Source organism: Astyanax mexicanus, chromosome 22, assembly GCF_023375975.1.
Source record: "Astyanax mexicanus isolate ESR-SI-001 chromosome 22, AstMex3_surface, whole genome shotgun sequence".
NCBI lineage: Eukaryota > Metazoa > Chordata > Actinopteri > Characiformes > Acestrorhamphidae > Astyanax > Astyanax mexicanus.
The window spans coordinates 13,117,529-13,135,254 of record NC_064429.1 but is presented as its reverse complement, the minus strand read 5'-3'; the positions used below and the strand labels follow the sequence as shown (position 1 = coordinate 13,135,254).

Here is a 17,726-nt window from a genome sequence, read left to right as displayed (position 1 = left end):
ATCTGCTCCAACCATGCTGTGCTTGTTAGCACTGTGGCTTCAACACGGTCAAGCACAGCGAAGTGTCTGTTAGCATCTCCAGGCTAACCCTGGTCATGTAACTACGCTGAAGTGCTGTAAGAACACTGCACTGACATTGGACTTGATGTAACACAGTGGACCAACACCAGCAGATGACATGTCTCTCCAAACCATCACTGATTGGTGGAAACTTCACTCTAGACCCCAAGCAGCTTGTACTGTGTGTCTCTCCACTTTTCCTGCAGACTCTGCTCCCTTGATTTACAAATGTAAATTTTACTGATGATCAGTGATGGTTTGGAGAGACATGTCATCTGCTGGTGTTGATCCACTGTGTTTTATTATCAAGTCCAAAGTCAGTGCAGTGTTTTCCCACAAAATCATTCAGCACTTCATGCTTCTTCCCTCTGCTGACAACCTTTATGTGTTTTTTATTTCCCAGCAGGAATTGACACACTGCCCACACTGCCAAAAGTACCAATTGGTCTTATATAATATTAAAATTTTCTTAGGCAATGATTTTTGGGTTTGCATTGGCTGTAAGTCATAATCAACAATAAAATAAACGCTTAAAATAGATCACTGTGTGTAATATATGTATAGATGAGTTTTACATTTTTAACTGAATTATTGAAAAAGTAACTTTTCAATGATGATTATAATTTTCTGAAAAGCACTAGTACATGTAAAGATGTACAATCTTTATTATCCCATTTTAAAAATGTTGTATTGTAATTTGATTAATCACATTAATGTGATACTGGGGTGTTATACAACTCCAGCAGCACTGCTGTGTCTGATACACTCATACACACACAGCAAAACACTCACTACTAACACACCACCACCACCACCACCATATCAGTACAGTCACTGCAGTGGAGAATGACCCAGTATGCAGTTACCAACCGCTGTGGTATTGCTAGGTGGTTGCTGAGATGTTGCTAAGGTGACCGTGGTGGTTGCTATGGTGTTGCAAAGTAATAGCTAGGTGGTTGCTAAGGTGTTGCTATGGTATCCATGGTGTTTGCTATGGTGTTGCCATATGGTTGCTATGGCATCTGTAGTGGTTTCTATGGCATTGCTAAGTGCTTGCTAAGATGTTGCTAAGCAGTTGCTACATATAAAACTCTTGCATCCACTATAAAACTCTTGCATCCAGACTACAACTGAAAAAACAGGAGGACCAGTGAGTTTTTTTGGCTTTCTCTGTCACATGACATTACGTTCAGTAGCTCCTCCATTTCCACTCGCTGTTGTGTTTCTCTGTGGAAACGCGCACCCAAAGTGTAATTACGGTGCGTAATTAATGTAGGCAATTCAGCCTGTAATTTTCTCCGAGGACGTCTGAGGAAAACACACACTTGGTCCTTCCGAAAATTACCCCAGGACCCCTGAGAAACTAATCCCGTCTAGATAAGGCCATTAACAAAGTTTTAATGAAAAAAAGGTATGTCCAATCAGAAAGCTACACAAGTAAGTTATAGTAAAGTCCACCATTCCAGATAAGGACGCACGTTTTATCATTGGAATGGAATCAATAAGTCAATTGGGCAAAACACTGGTGGAATAATAAAAATAAGACTTAAGAAGAACAGTAGAGTGACTGTCTGCTGCCATCACACTAATTACACAACTTTATCTGCTTTCTGCTCAGTGGGGTTTATTAGACAGACAATGAGAGTAGAAACGAGGAGGTGGTCATAATGTTGTGGCTGGACTGTGTAGTTACAGTGCTGAAGGGTGAGTGTGAGTAACACAGCTGACATACAGATACTGAGCAGAATTAACTGATTAGTTCAGTCAGTATATCAGCCCATGGGTTCAGGGGTGGGTTCCTATTGATTTTGCCGCCAGGGAGCTCTCGCGCTACTGCTCTCCGCTTCCCGTGTGTGTGTGTGTGTGTGTGTGTGTGTGTGTGTGTGTGTGTGTGTGTCACAGGTGGAAAAAGTTACTTTAAAATACTCGTAAAAAGTCTCCCTAAATTAGTTAACTAGCTTAAAGCTAACCAGCTAACGTTACACAGAAGCTGTTCCAGATGTTTCCCGCTGTTTTATAAACCAGAGTTTCTACAAACACGCCGAGCTCCAGATGTGTGACTCGTGTGGAGAAACGTAGGTTAGCTAGCGGCCGGTTCACACCCTAATTACACCGGTATCGCCGAGTGTGGAGGCGGTAATTTGAGCCGCTCTGTGTGCGGGAGCTCCGCGGGTCCGCGGGGGCAGTAAGGCAGCGGCAGGGCAGCGGTAGGTACCTGGCTCAGAGAGCGGTCTGGCTGTCAGTGCCGGTAGGCCACACTTCACACAGCCGGCACTCAAACACCCAAACCCGGCCTCGGTAAACACCACCACCCGCTAACACTTCCAGAACTACTCAAACTCCACACACACACACAGCCCGCTCTCCCTTGCTCTCCGCCCCGACCCTCCGCTCAGTGACCCACAGTAAAACAGCAGTAAAGGAATATTTCACTTACTATTCTTTGATCAGCACCATCTTCCCCCTCACAGCTGCGGCTGCGCAACGCTACTGACGTCACACACACACAGTTATCAACAGGCCTACTAATCCGCCCCGTGTACTAAACCCCCCCCCCCTCCTCCTCCTCCTCCTCCTCCTCCTCCTTCTTCCTCTGCAGCACAGAGTGATGAATAATCTGCTCACTGCTCTCTACCACTGCTCTCCCTCACCACACTCCTCAAATAGTGCGATATAAAGTTCCAATTACAAAAAAACACAACGACAAATACTCACTTTTTCAGCCAAAATACTGTTCAACCATTAATTACATTCAATCCAGGTGATTTTGTTTGACATTTTTTCTTTTTTATTCTTGGCAGAATATTATTATTATTATTATTATTATTATTATTATTATTATTATTATTATTATTATTATTATTATTATTATTTATTTTAAAATATCTAGTTGTGGTCTCTAGTATGAATAAATGCCATGTGAGCTGAACCCTAATTGAGACCTGTTGTCCATCAGAAAAGATCATTAACCAGCCAAGAAACAGTAGCTAAGCCCTACCCACTGCACTGGACAAAAAAATCAGCAACTCAGCACTACAAAACAAATGAGTCAGAGCAATACAAGCTCCTTTTTACTAATTCTTTGTGATTTAGAACACTTTTTTATTATGTTTAATAATAAAAAAATGTGTTAATTGGATATGTATAGGTTTTATATAAGAATATAAGTGTCTTATATTGTGTGTGTGTCATTCAGGTCTCAAAGAGTTATTGTTATGTAAACTAATATTTAAAAAACATAACTCATACTCATGGCAAACATTACAAAGAATAGATCAATATAAAACCCTTAAATGAAAATTTGGGACAATATAAAAAAGTAATGAAAAAAAAGCAATCTAACAAAATGCAGTGTTTCTTACATTAATACATGTTAACTTATATTTGTTTGCAGGGTGCGAATTACAGAGGTGTTGGGGGGCTCTGACTACTTAAATAGCTAACCCATTAGCTAAATGACTAGGTAACTCATTAGTTCACTGACTAGGTAACTCATTAGTTTACTGACTAGGTAACTCATTAGCTCACTGACTAGGTAACTCATGAGTTCAATTACTAGGTAACTCATTAGTTCACTGACTAGGTAACTCATTAGTTCACTGACTAGGTAACTCATTAGTTCACTGACTAGGTAACTCATTAGCTCACTGACTAGGTAACTCATTAGTTTACTGACTAGATAACTCATTAGCTCACTGACTAGGTAACTCATTATCTCACTGACTAGGTAACTCATTAGCTCACTGACTAGGTAACTCATTAGTTTACTGACTAGTCAACTCATGAGTTCAATTACTAGGTAACTCATTAGTTCACTGACTAGGTAACTCATTAGTTTACTGACTAGTCAACTCATTAGCTCAATGACTAGGTAACTCATTAGTTCAATGACTAACTCATTAGCTCACTGACTAGATAACTCATTAGCTCACTGACTAGGTAACTCATTAGTTCAATGACTAACTCATTAGCTCACTGACTAGATAACTCATTAGCTCACTGACTAGGTAACTCATTAGTTCACTGACTAGATAACTCATTAGCTCACTGACAAGGTAACTCATGAGTTCAATTACTAGATAACTCATTAGCTCACTGACTAGGTAACTCATTAGTTCACTGACTAGGTAACTCATTAGTTCACTGACTAGATAACTCATTAGCTCACTGACAAGGTAACTCATGAGTTCAATTACTAGATAACTCATTAGCTCACTGACTAGGTAACTCATTAGTTCACTGACTAGATAACTCATTAGCTTTTGACTAGGTAACTCATTAGTTCACTGACTAGGTAACTCATTAGCAGAGACGGATCTAGCCATTTTGGGGCCCTAGGCAAAATATAAACAAGGGGCCCTCATTCTTAAAACACACACATAAACCAAATAACTAGAGATGGAACGATCGATCGGCAGTGTATCGGTATCGGCCGATTTTCAGCCAAAATACGGCATCGGCGATCGGCAGATATTCTTCTGATTTTAGCCGATCTGATTCAGGAGTTTAGGGTTAAGCAGTTTATCAGAGCTGTATGTGGATGAAACTGGTGAAACCGGTGAAACTGCTCGCTTACAGAAAGCTGCAGTTCCTCATCCAACCACTAGTCGGAGCTGCAGCAGCACAAGCCCCGCTGTTTTTACTCAGTCAGAGCTACAGCCCAGCCACGGGCTACAGGGCTCAGCTGAGCCAGTCTGGAGCTTTTTTTTTTTCAGTTTTTTTAAGTTCGTCTGTGTAGGAAATAAAGGTTTTAACCCCACTAAACGGATAATACAGCTCTCTACAGTTCATCTTTCAGCCCAATCAGCTAACAGAAGCAGTTTAGAGCAGCCGTTACGGAGTCACTGCTCGGATACATTATAAACAGGTCAGTTAGCGCGCTGCTAACCTCATGATGTTTATAACTACGGAGTTTAGTGGACAGACCACGGCTGCAAGGTTAGACTGTTGAAGGCTACTGAAGACTATTAAAGACTGTTAGAGGTTATTTAAAGGGTTATTGGGGGCAGAAATCAGTAAAGGCTGGTTAGATAAGTGATTCACGTCCTCGTCCTTTGCTGAGGCGAAACTGCGACTAGCGCTGTCACAGTGATGTTTAACGTCATTAAAACAGATTTTGTCAGGTATTGTCTTATAAATATTTACACACAACTTATATCTCTCCTAAAAAGCGTTTATTTTGTCAGTAACACTGCATTAGCTCACTGACTAAGTAACTCATTAGCTCACTGACTAAGTAACTCATTAGCTCACTGACTAAGTAACTCATTAGCTCACTGACTAAGTAACTCATTAGCTCACTGACTAAGTAACTCATTAGCTCACTGACTAGGCAACTCATTTGTTCACTTACTAGGTAACTCAATAGTTAATTGACTAGGTAACTCATTAGCTCACTGAATAGGTAACTCAATAGTTCACTGACTAGCTTAATGTCTACCAAGCTGTCAGAGTTCTTAACAATGTTATGTTATTAAAGCATGTGTGCTGTTTGATGTAATTGGATTCAAGTCATTTTTGGTAGTAATTTTTACAGCAGTTGTCTAAGGTGATGGCAGTACATGATTATATTTTATAGGAATCTATGTGATTTGGGTCAAGAAGATTTGTTTTAAAAGTAAACAGCAATATATTTAATCAATAACAGTGAAAAAATATATATTCCTTTTGAACAAGATCATCATCTAAACAAGTAACAGTGTAGTACACAACATGGAACAATGAATCGTTTAATGTAGTTTTATTTTAGGCAATTAATGTAAAAAATAAACAACAAAATATTTATTAGATAACAGTGAATGTCTAAAAAAAATCTCTTTGTAATAAAAATCTTCAGCACGGGTAAGGCCCCAACCCCAGTCACAGAGGACCTGCAGAGATTGTAAAAAGTTAGAAACCGTCGTCCATTTTGTCCTTTCATATTAGACTTAACCTGTTAAGTGCACTCTAGCCCTTGTTCACAGCCTACCTGAAGACTATCTATCTATCTATCTATCTAGCTATCTATCTAGCTGACAACCTTAATTTTTGTGGAAGTGTACCATTAACAGGGCTAGGGGTGTTAGCATTAGCGTTAGCTATGTTTGCTAGCTCATAAAACTCATATATTCATTTGAAGGGAAAAAGTATAATAAGGCAAAATATTATTTATTTACATATCAAAATTGGTATATTTAGTTCTTATTTTACATGATATTAATGTACTTACCAAAGGTCTCAAAACACCAACGTTTTTAAGTGTCTTCTTGTCCCGAGACTGTATACACATGGGCTGGTCTGTTGAAGTTTACACCAAGCTGTCAGAGTTCTTAAGAATGTTTTGTTATTAAAGCACATGTGCTTTTTAATGTAATTGAAATAATTTGGGCCCACCACCACCCCTCCTCATCGGAGGACTTTTAGGACTTATTTGTTTTGGTAAATGATCTGAATGTCTGAATTAAATGGTAAATGGTAAATGAAAGTCTGACAGCTGGGGGGAAACTTTAACATCCAGATTTGTGATCAATCCTGTTCTATAAGGCCATATTAGAGAGAATTATAAGATATCTGATTAGCGCAAGTGGGCAGGGGTCTATTCCTTCATACCTAAACGCTCATACATCGGCTTATTTCATAGCCAGTCCACTTAGATCTTCGTGGAGAAAATGCTGCTACACACCGTGGAGCATTTATTATTGGTGAATTACCCCTACGAATTTAATTGTCCACTTTGCCCTGAGCTCAACGCCAACTGGAAAAGAGTAAAAACTCACGACGGAGCTGTTGACTAAAAAGGTGTAGACAACTCTTTTAATAATATAAGTTTAATTTAAGATTGCCAATTATTGTTATTGCAATCCCTGCTGGTGATTTGCAGGTGTATCTGTGTGTTTTCGATTAGCGCCGGGGGGAGACTCATCCTTATCGGAGCTGTGGCTGCGCTTGCGTTCCACAGTGCTTTGCTGTGGAGTGTAGAACATTCCACTGCACTCTCCATAAACCAAGCTGTCCTCGTCGCTCCTCTCCTCCAGCTTGTGTTTTTCTAAAGTCCTGCAGGATCAGAATTAAATGTGGTTATGGAAACTCTCAGCTAGAATGTTGTGCCTTTCATCATAACAAATGTATATAATAACAGGTGCAGTACAGTTTCTTTACTTTTAAACACTTCTTATTCTGTCTATCTATATCCCACAAAAACACTAAAACAGTAATACATGAGAGGGGGTGCTATAACATAAGATATTTTCAATGGTGTAATGCAGTCATAATATTGTCCATTTGCTTGCTACAGCTCAACCAATCAGCTCTCCCTCCTGCCCTTGCCCCTAAACCCATACATCACCCAGCGCCCCCTTCCAAACTACCCCTTCCATTTTGCCTTTTTAAATCTGTGTTGAAGGTGAAGTAAAAAGTAAAATCAGGGGGTTTAGTGCCCCATTAGCATTAGCATAGCTTTTCTTAAGATGGGCTGTTTATTATAATATTCTCTAATTAATGTTTAATTAAAAACTTACCTAATTTTCGGTTTATTTTCTTCCTGCAATGATTGCTGGAGAGTTGCAGGCATTTCTTTGCGTGCCTGTTTTGCCGTCGGGGGAGACTCCTCTTTATCAGAGCTCGGGCTGCGCTTGCGTTTCTCTGTGCTTTGTTGTGTGGTGTTAAAGATTATACTGCCCAAGTCAAAGCCATCGCCATATCTGTAGCTCCCTCTCTCCAAGTTTTGTGTTTCTGAAGTCCTGCAGGATCAAAATCAAAAGTGGTTATATAATTTAACAGCTAGAGTGTTGTGCCTATCATTCTAATAAACATATATAATAACATAATATTACAATATATATATATTATAACATCTATTCCGCAAAAAAACACTAAAACCTCCAATAAATTGGGGAAATACCTTTCAAATCTCATTAAGCAGTAATACACAAGAGGGCGTGCTATAACATAAGATATGTGCAGTGGTGTAATGCAGTTATAATACTGCCCCTTCGCTGACATTCCACCATCTGCTTCTCACTGCTATCAGAGGCACACTGCTGCTGCTACAGCTCAGCCAATCAGCTCTCCCTCATGCCCTTGCCCCTAAACCCATACATCACCCAGCGCCCCCTCCAAACTACCCCTTCCATTTTTTTTTTGCCTTTTTAAATCTGGGTTAAAGGTGAAGTAAAAAGTAAAATCAGGGGGTTTAGTGCCCCATTAACATTAGCATAGCTTTTCTTAAGATGGGCTGTTTATTATAATATTCTCTAATTAATGTTTAATTAAAAACTTACCAAATTTTCGGTTTATTCTCTTCCTGCAATGATTGCTGGAGAGTTGCAGGCATTTCTTTGCGTGCCTGTTTTGCCATCGGGGGAGACTCCTCTTTATCAGAGCTCGGGCTGCGCTTGCGTTTCTCTGTGCTTTGTTGTGTGGTGTTAAAGATTATACTGCCCAAGTCAAAGCCATCGCCATATCTGTAGCTCCTTCTCTCCAAGTTTTGTGTTTCTGAAGTCCTGCAGGATCAAAATCAAAAGAGGTTATATAATCTAACAGCTAGAGTGTTGTGCCTATCATCTTAATAAACATATATTATAACATAATATTATAATATATAGATTATAACATCTATTCCGCACAAAAAACACTAAAACCTCCAATAAATTGGGGAAAATACCTTTCAAATCTCATTAAGCAGTAATACACAAGAGGGCGTGCTATAACATAAGATATGTGCAGTGGTGTAATGCAGTTAAAATACTGCCCCTTCGCTGACATTCCACCATCTGCTTCTCACTGCTTTCAGAGGCACACTGCTGCTGCTACAGCTCAGCCAATCAGCTCTCCCTCATGCCCTTGCCCCTAAACCCATACATCACCCAGTGCCCCCTCCAAACTACCCCTTCCATTTTTGTTTTGCCTTTTTAAATCTGGGTTAAAGGTGAAGTAAAAAGTAAAATCAGGGGGTTTAGTGCCCCATTAGCATTAGCATAGCTTTTCTTAAGATGGGCTGTTTATTATAATATTCTCTAATTAATGTTTAATTAAAAACTTACCAAATTTTCGGTTTATTCTCTTCCTGCAATGATTGCTGGAGAGTTGCAGGCATTTCTTTGCGTGCCTGTTTTGCCATCGGGGGAGACTCCTCTTTATCAGAGCTCGGGCTGCGCTTGCGTTTCTCTGTGCTTTGTTGTGTGGTGTTAAAGATTATACTGCCCAAGTCAAAGCCATCGCCATATCTGTAGCTCCTTCTCTCCAAGTTTTGTGTTTCTGAAGTCCTGCAGGATCAAAATCAAAAGAGGTTATATAATCTAACAGCTAGAGTGTTGTGCCTATCATCCTAATAAACATATATTATAACATAATATTATAATATATTGATTATAACATCTATTCCCCACAAAAAAACACTAAAACCTCCAATAAATTGGGGAAAATACCTTTAAATCTCATTAAGCAGTAATAGACAAGAGGGCGTGCTATAACACAAGATATGTGCAGTGGTGTAATGCAGTTATAATACTGCCCCTTCACTGACATTCCACCATCTGCTTCTCACTGCTATCAGAGGCACAGTGCAGCTCTCCCTCCTGCATTGCCCCTAAACCCATACATCACCCAGCGCCCCCTCCAAACTACCCCTTTAATTTTTTTTTTGCTTTTTTAAATCTGAGCTAAAGGTGAAGTCAGCTAAAATCAGAGGGTTTAGTGCCCCTTTAACATTAGCATAGCTTTTCTTTAGATGGGCTGTTTATTATAATTTTCTCTAATTAATGTTTAATTAAAAACTTACCAGATTTTCTGTTTATTTTCTTCCTGACAGCGTTGCTGGAGAGTTGCAGGTATTTCCTTGCATGCCCGCTTAGCCATCGGGGGAGACTCCTCTTTATCAGGGTTTTGGGAGCGCTCGCGTTTCCTTTTGGTGTTCTCGATTCCGCTGCTCTCACCACATGTATTGCTCCTCTTCATTGCCTTTGTTTTTGTAGTCCTGCAGAATTAAATGGTTTTTTTTTTTTGTGTCTATCATCATAATAAATGTATCACAACAGGGGCAGACATACCAGTAAGGTTCTTTACCTTTCAAATACTTATTTTACTACATTTTTAAAAAGTTTCAGATTTATTGAGTGAAAGAGTCTTACCTGATATAGAACAGCATGTATGCCTGTTCTGAAAGCACTGATTGTTTATCAGCGACGGACACCTCAGAATCATCCATCTTGTACCACTTGCTGTCACCAGCCTAAAAAAAAATTAACACACACGTTTGTGCTATTCAACTCGTTATCCTATTCTTTAGCAAAACAAGAATATATATGTATGGATAAATTGTGTAATATGTGTGGCATGTCTAACCTTCACATAGCAGTAGTAGTGTCCGATCTGGCAGTCAGATCCAGAGTGCACTAGCACAGCATACAGCTTGTAAGTTTGTCTCTCATCAGACCCTCCTCCATCAGACATGAACGGGTCCATGTCCAGGTATGTGGGATATCTCACAAACTGTGCATAATAGACAAGATTTTACATTAGCTTCTCGGGACTGCTTTAAATCCATGAATATTGGGTTCAGCGCAGAATATATATACTAATTTTTACATCCCCTTGCATACAGTTTTGTTCTAATTCAGTCTGCCATTAAAATTTGGAAACTAAAACCAGAACTGAATTAAATGTCTTTAGCATTTTAATACATTTGGAAAAAGGATTTAAGGCCGATTAAGACAGATTTTTTTTTTTAATCAAATAGACTTTTTAAGGCAGTCATTTTAAAGATCTGTAGAAACCCCGTAAATGAAGGAAAAGCATTTAAGAGGTGTAAAAAAAAAAATCAGTAGAAATGTTAGTTCATAAAATCATACCTTAGAAATTTTGTCTCCATAAAAGTTGAAGCGTTTGAGACAGATGGTAAGCACATTTGAGCTGCGAAATATGGCAAAGGTTTTTGATGCTGGGCTCGTTTTCATACACCTGTAAGTAAAACAGAATTCAAAGTAAGTTCCAAAATACATTATCTATCCAAAAGCAGATGCCAAATATGTTCATCTACTAGTGTTGGGGCACATAAGGGCAGTTACACTTACACGTTGCACTTGTAGCCATCCAGTTGCTCAGACCTAACAAATTGCCTTAAAGCATCTGTAAGATCCTCAGCTTCCTACAAGTTAAAACACATGAAAAAAAAAACAGATTATGTACAGACTCTGAATGTGGAGAACCTGATAAGCAATACATCTTTCTTATGCTGATGATTTATGCTTTATTTGTTAGGTACTGAAAAGAATGTTGGACACTGTAATGTAATTATTAAAGGAAATGCTAAGCTAAATAATTGTTATTCACACTAAACACACAAACTGCAGCTTAACAAATCACTTGAAGCCCTTGTGCTGGCATGTTAGTGTTATCTAGTCTTTTAAAGGCAATAAAGTGTTTTTTTTTTTTTTTTTTGTATGTGTTTTTTATGCGTTAGTTACCCTGATGTCCAGTGCAACATCCATGTAAGGCTCAAATGTGTCTGACTCTGCTCTGCAACTCAGGCACTTCACTGTGAAATGAGATTAAATGATTACCATTATTGATCCAATTTATAGCATTATGTATGTAACATAGATAAGAATAAGAAGATATACACAGCATTATAACAGCAGAAGCATGATCCACAAACTCACCTCTAGATCTCATACAACCTTCAAATATCTGTTTAATGAGGTTGGTTCCCTCTGTTTCCCTGTCGAGCCTAAAAAAATAATAATAATAATTTTTTTTAAACAAGATAAGTGATATACAGATGATGCAGACAAAAGAATTTAACTGATCAAATTGATGTGTATTATGGTTCATTTAGACTTACATGTTTCTGTTAAGGCAGGACTGCTCCAAAGCGCTCACTGTGTAGCTGAAAAACTCGTGCGCATCCTCTTGCTGTCCTAAACAGAACTGCTCTGAGATCACTAAGAGAAAAGCAGACAGAGCTTAATCAGCAAAGCTTAAATGTTGATATGGGAATAGTTTTTTTGTATTAATCAGATTCATCGGGTGAATAAGGGTTTATACTTACGAGTAAGTTTAGAAACCATGTCTACTGGAATGATGACTGTGCCCGGGTTTGCAAACACTTGAGTAAAGTGCTTTTGTATTGAGCACGTGATGCAAGACTCAGGACTGAAACCTTTAAGAGAAAACAAAGCGTCATTCGTAAATAAGCCTAAACAGACCTGAAGTAAGAAGTTTTACAGCAAGAAAAAGATGCATGACCACGTACATGTGTTGGAGTGCTCTCCTGATAGAATGTAGTTCGCCAGTGGAGGGGTGTAAGTAAGACACTGCAGAACCGAGTTCAGAAAGCACGTGTTGCCCAGGTTCCATAGTCCTGCTCCAACAGGTAGCCTTTCGTTCCACCTCAAACGCAGACGTTCTGCTGCAGAACGGTCCTCCATTTCTGTTAAAAAACAGCACATTGACTTCAAACGAGATATGAGCAACATAGTTATGAAGCAACATAGTTCACTGCAAAGTATTTAAAGAGACACTAAACCCTAAACCATATATATATTTTTCCAGTAATAGCTGAAATGTGTACCTTTTGAAGTAATGAAACATACCAGTCCTGCTTAAAATTATGTTTTATAAACATTTCCTGACCTTTAAAAAACACTTTTATTGTGGAATGCAACAGCACAGCTGATTAATTAACAGCTAATGCTAATGAGACGGGGTTAGCAGCAGGCTACAGTCCGATAGAGCTAGTGCTTAGTTTGGTTAGAAGCTATTGCTAATACTGCTCCAGCAGTGCTACCTGGGGTTAGCAGCAGGCTACAGGCTAATATACTTTTGTTTAATATACTCTGATATACTCATGGCTAATGCTAATACTGCTACAGTCTCTGTGCTGGAGAACTACGCTGAAGCTCCGGAATAGCTTTACTGCTACTTAACACCTGACTGGTAGAATTCATACATAAGGTGCACTGATTTTAAGTGCACCTTATAGTGCGAAATGTGCAGTAAATTTATCTGGTGATAGTTCTACAGTAAGTGCTGTGTGTGATTTACCTTGTCAAGCACAGTAAATAAGGTTGTGATTTTACTGTTTTATCCTCTGTAGAATTTCTGTAGAAAACCAGTAGCTGAGATGTTCTCTCGGCCGTGTCTGACGCGCTTCTGAATAAGAATTCTACAGCAGCTGCTCATATAGAATGTAGCTTATATACGGAATTCTAGTGACATCATCGAGAATTCCGTGATGTTCCATCAAACAGCAGCTCTACACAAACACACTCTACACACACACACACTATACACACACACACACACACACACAATACACAAACACAAACTATACGCTTTTTAAAAACAAACAATTTACATAATTCACATAAAATGAAGTTACTGTAAAAAAGTGACCTATTTAAAAAGCAACAGAAGTTATTCATTTGTAAAATTTCTAACATATTTATGGTGTTTTTTACTCACTTTTTTCTCTCCCACAACCCTAATCCTTTACATCTTCAAAAACATGTATTATGCAAAGTAGGTGATGACGTCATTTAGCGACTTTTAGGACAGCCAATAGCTACTTTCCTTACTGAGGAGTTGGCAACACTGCAAACACACACTATACACACACACACATACTATACACACACACACACGCACAAACACACAATATACACAAACACACATACTATACACACACACACATACTATACACATACACACACTATACACAAACACACACACATACTATACACACACACAAACACACACTATACACAAACACACAATATACACACACTATACACAAACACACACTACACACACACACACACACGCACAAACACACAATATACACAAACACACACTATACACACACACATACTATACACATACACACACACTATACACAAACACACACATACTATACACACACATACTATACACACACAAACACACACTATACACAAACACACTATACACACACACACATACTATACACATACACACACAATACACAAACACACACTATACACACACACACTATACACACACACACTATACACAAAACACACACTATACACACACTCATACTATACGCACACACACACACACACACTATACACACACAACCACACACGCTACACACATAAACATACACAACAAATATTTATATGAACAGTTTATTTCAAAACAAAACAAAACAAATAAAGGCATTTAAAAAAAACTCATATGAAGTGAACTATATACTGTTCATATACTGTTTTTATTCTGTTGGTACAGCATGTACTGTGGACTTGCAATGTAGAAAGTGATGTTAAAGTAATACATTATATATATATATATATATATATATATATATATATATATATATATATATATATATATATATATATATTAGAATTTTAACAGTAACTGATGCCTATGGGGCAATGTTTTTTTCCAATGGCTAAAAGTGTGCTTTGTTGTTTCATTATCAACCTTCTCCTAACATATGTCATTTTATAAAAAAATATATATATAATACAATTTGTACACAATCACAATCACATCAGTAACAGGCGAGACAAGGCAAAATTGTTTGTGTAGCATTGTTTACATACAGTGACAATTCAAAGTGCTTTACATAAACAGGGGAAATATAAAAAGACATCCAAACAAAATAGATAGAAAATACAAAAAAAAACATATGAAAAGTAATAAAAAATAAATTATAATAAAATCAATCCTTAAAAAAAACTCCACATACAGCTTATTTAAAACAAAATATAGGCAAAAGTGATCATTTTCAAGGTTCAATCACTTCAAGTAGTCTTGAACAATTTCGACAATTTAGACATTGACTGAGTTGCTAGAGGATGGAATCGAACCCACGACCTTGCAGTCCAAGGACTCCACAGTAGAGCTTAGATTCTCTGCCCGAACCAGCCAAGATTTCAAAAAATAGAAAAAGAGAAATGACTGAAATAACAAAAAAGATGCAGAGCTTTCAAACCTTAAATGATGCAAAGAAAACAAGTTCATATTCACAACATTTTAAGAGTTCACAAATCAATATTTGGTGGAATAATCCTGTTTTTAATCACAGTTTTCATGCATCTTGTCATGTTCTCCTCCACCAGTCTTACACACTGCTTTTGGATAACTTTATGTCACTCCTGGTGCAAAAAATTCAAGCAGTACAGTTTGGTTTGATGACTTGTGATCATCCATCTTCCTCTTGATTATATTCCAGAGGTTTTTAATTTGGTAAAATCAAAGAAACTCATCATTTTTGAGGGGTCTCTCTAATAGTGGTGTTTTGCTATGAAGGTTTCTGTATAAAACGATAAGGTGTGATTACAGTAATATTATATGTACCGGGGCAGAGTGCCATAATTAGTGATGTAATATAGTATTAGAGGCCTAACATGTTTGACCTCACAGAGCTGACCCCTATTTACTCTTGTGGAAAATGACTTAATCATTCAGCTAAACAGCCAATTCTAAAGTAAACAGACAGCTCAGAATTGCTCTGTGCTTACCTAGTAACCTGTGGGAATGCTTCAAACCGCCCTTACGGAAGGAAAATATATGTCCCAATATATGGAATTATTTAATTTTACAATTTACTGGTTAATTGGAAAGATTTAACAAGTTCAATATTTTTTTATGGATACAGTATGTGCTACTGATTAGTATGTGACTGAAAAAATATCATATATTAGATAAAATTGAAAATATATAGACTAATATATGGTGTTATATAGTAATGAATATATTACAATATATTGAAAAATACATAAGGAATTGCCGCTTTTCATATATTGTATATATGGAAATGTAATATATAAAATATATTTACTTATATATTGCTTAATTATATATTTAACCATATATGACTATAACTACTATATATAGTCACATATATTGTGTTGTACTGAACTGTATATTTTACAGTACACTAAATTATATATTTATGCATACATATTTCCATACATTACCAGTACATGTACCATATATTACCACATATGTTGCAATGTACTTAATTATATATTGAACAATACACTTCACTATATATACAAGAATATATTTCAATATATTACTATCAAAAATACACATACCATATATTACCATATATATTACAATGTATTTTATTATATATTTAACAAACACTTCACTATACCTTCAAGGACATATTTCCAAATATCACTATTTATAATACACATATCATATATTACCACATATATCACAATGTATTTTATTATATATTGAACAATACACTTCACTGTATTTTCAAGAATATATCATATACTACTACTTGTATAATGTATAATATGCATAATACAAGTTCAAGAGAACATCAACATTAAAGAGTTCCATCAGTAGCACTTGTGCGGTCGCACTGGCTATAGCTTGTGCTTTTGCAGTCTTCCAACAAGGGGCTGAGACAGTGGTGCCTTCCTTCCCCAGTTTCATCTTATAAAAAAGGAGAAATAAACAAACAATGACCACCAGCAAAACAAAGATACTTAGTTACAAGTGGGTCAGAATACTCTTAGATTAAAAACAAGTTTAAGTATTTGTAACCCATTCGTAACATGCCTAATTTAAAGTTAAACTGTGATACTTTAATAATGTACAGCTAAATTCTTACTACAATATAAATTAGCATAGCTATTTCATGGGATAATACAAGATAGCTAGGTTAGCTAGTTATAACATATCTCAAAGCTAAGTTAGCTAGCTAACTAGTTAACCTTAAGCTAAGTTAGCTAGTTATAACATATTTTAAAGCTAGGTTAGCTAGCCATAACTTATCATTTGAAGCTAGGTTAGCTAGTCATAACTTAAAGCTAGGTTAGCTAGTCATAATTTATAAATTAAAGCTAGGTTACCTAGTAATAACTTATAACTTAAAGCTAGAGTTTAGTTACTTATAACTTATAAATTAAGGCTAGGTTAGCTGGCCATAACATCTCTCAAAGCTAAATTAGCTAGCTAACGTGTTAACCTAAAGCTAAGTTAGCTAGTTATAACATATTTTAAAGCTAGGTTAGCTAGCCATAACTTATAATTTGAAGCTAGGTTAGCTAGTCATAAATTAAAGCTAGGTTAGCTAGTCATAATTTATAAATTAAAGCTAGGTTACCTAGATATAACTTATAACTTAAAGATAGGTTAGCTAGTTATAGCATATAAATTAAAGCTAGGCTAGCTAGTTAACTTAAAGTTATGTTAGCTAGTAATAACGTATAACTTAAAGCTTGGTTAGCTAGCCATAACTTATAACTTAAAGAGGACATGAAACATTTCAGTTTGTACAAGTTTTCTAAGAGATTAAATATAATGGAATTTATGGGGGGGGGGGGATTTTATATAAAATGTTTACACACTAAATTATAATATATTTATGTTTGTTACGTTTGCGCTAGGGCGCCGCCATGTTGCCCGTGCTGCCCTGGTCTAGAAAGTGCTCGCTACTAACCCCTAGCATTGCAGCTAACCGGAGGATTCTCGCGCTTCAGCGCTGCAAGCCCCCGCTGAAGAACAGCTGTCCTTAGAAGGCGAGGTATGAAAGTGAAAGTGAACCTTTTTCTCATTCTTCAGCCTATAAAGTTTTACTACACCCAGTATTACTACACCCAGGGGCAATACAAAAGTGCCCCCCGCTTTGCATTGATTTTTGAACATTAACTATAGCCAAGCTTTTTTAAAAAGACATT

The 17,726-nt window shown here is 37.2% G+C and overlaps 2 protein-coding genes across 5 annotated transcripts in view; both read right to left on the bottom strand.

Moving 5' to 3' along the window:
• The window catches only part of LOC111190987 (phosphatidylinositol transfer protein beta isoform), a 38,091-nt gene extending 35,480 nt beyond the window's left edge, over window positions 1-2,611 (bottom strand). The window contains exon 1 of the mRNA XM_022664844.2: window positions 2,498-2,611. Coding sequence (XP_022520565.1) covers window positions 2,498-2,517 — 20 coding nt within the window. The 5' untranslated portion in view covers window positions 2,518-2,611. The remainder of the gene's footprint in view (window positions 1-2,497) is intronic.
• A 3,172-nt stretch (window positions 2,612-5,783) lies between these two features.
• Window positions 5,784-13,203, bottom strand: LOC111190977 (ubiquitin carboxyl-terminal hydrolase 17-like protein 13). 4 transcript variants are annotated; one of them, XR_007428868.1, is made up of 16 exons: window positions 13,081-13,203; window positions 12,290-12,466; window positions 12,086-12,196; window positions 11,879-11,978; window positions 11,697-11,764; window positions 11,502-11,572; window positions 11,109-11,182; window positions 10,887-10,995; window positions 10,381-10,527; window positions 10,167-10,267; window positions 9,818-10,012; window positions 9,081-9,302; window positions 8,319-8,540; window positions 7,557-7,778; window positions 6,269-7,092; window positions 5,784-5,930 (listed from the first exon to the last, which is right to left on the bottom strand). XR_007428868.1 is itself a non-coding variant. In XM_049470520.1 (15 exons), exons 2-15 carry the CDS (start codon window positions 12,462-12,464, stop codon window positions 6,891-6,893), a joined length of 2,019 nt encoding a protein of 672 aa, XP_049326477.1. In that variant the 5' UTR covers window positions 12,465-12,466; window positions 13,081-13,203; the 3' UTR covers window positions 5,784-6,890. The 4 variants fall into 4 exon arrangements, 3 of the variants coding, with proteins under 3 accessions (XP_049326477.1, XP_049326478.1, XP_049326479.1); XM_049470520.1 differs by having other exon boundaries at window positions 5,784-7,092; XM_049470521.1 differs by lacking the exon at window positions 8,319-8,540 and having other exon boundaries at window positions 5,784-7,092.
• Between the last annotated feature and the right edge of the window lie 4,523 nt (window positions 13,204-17,726).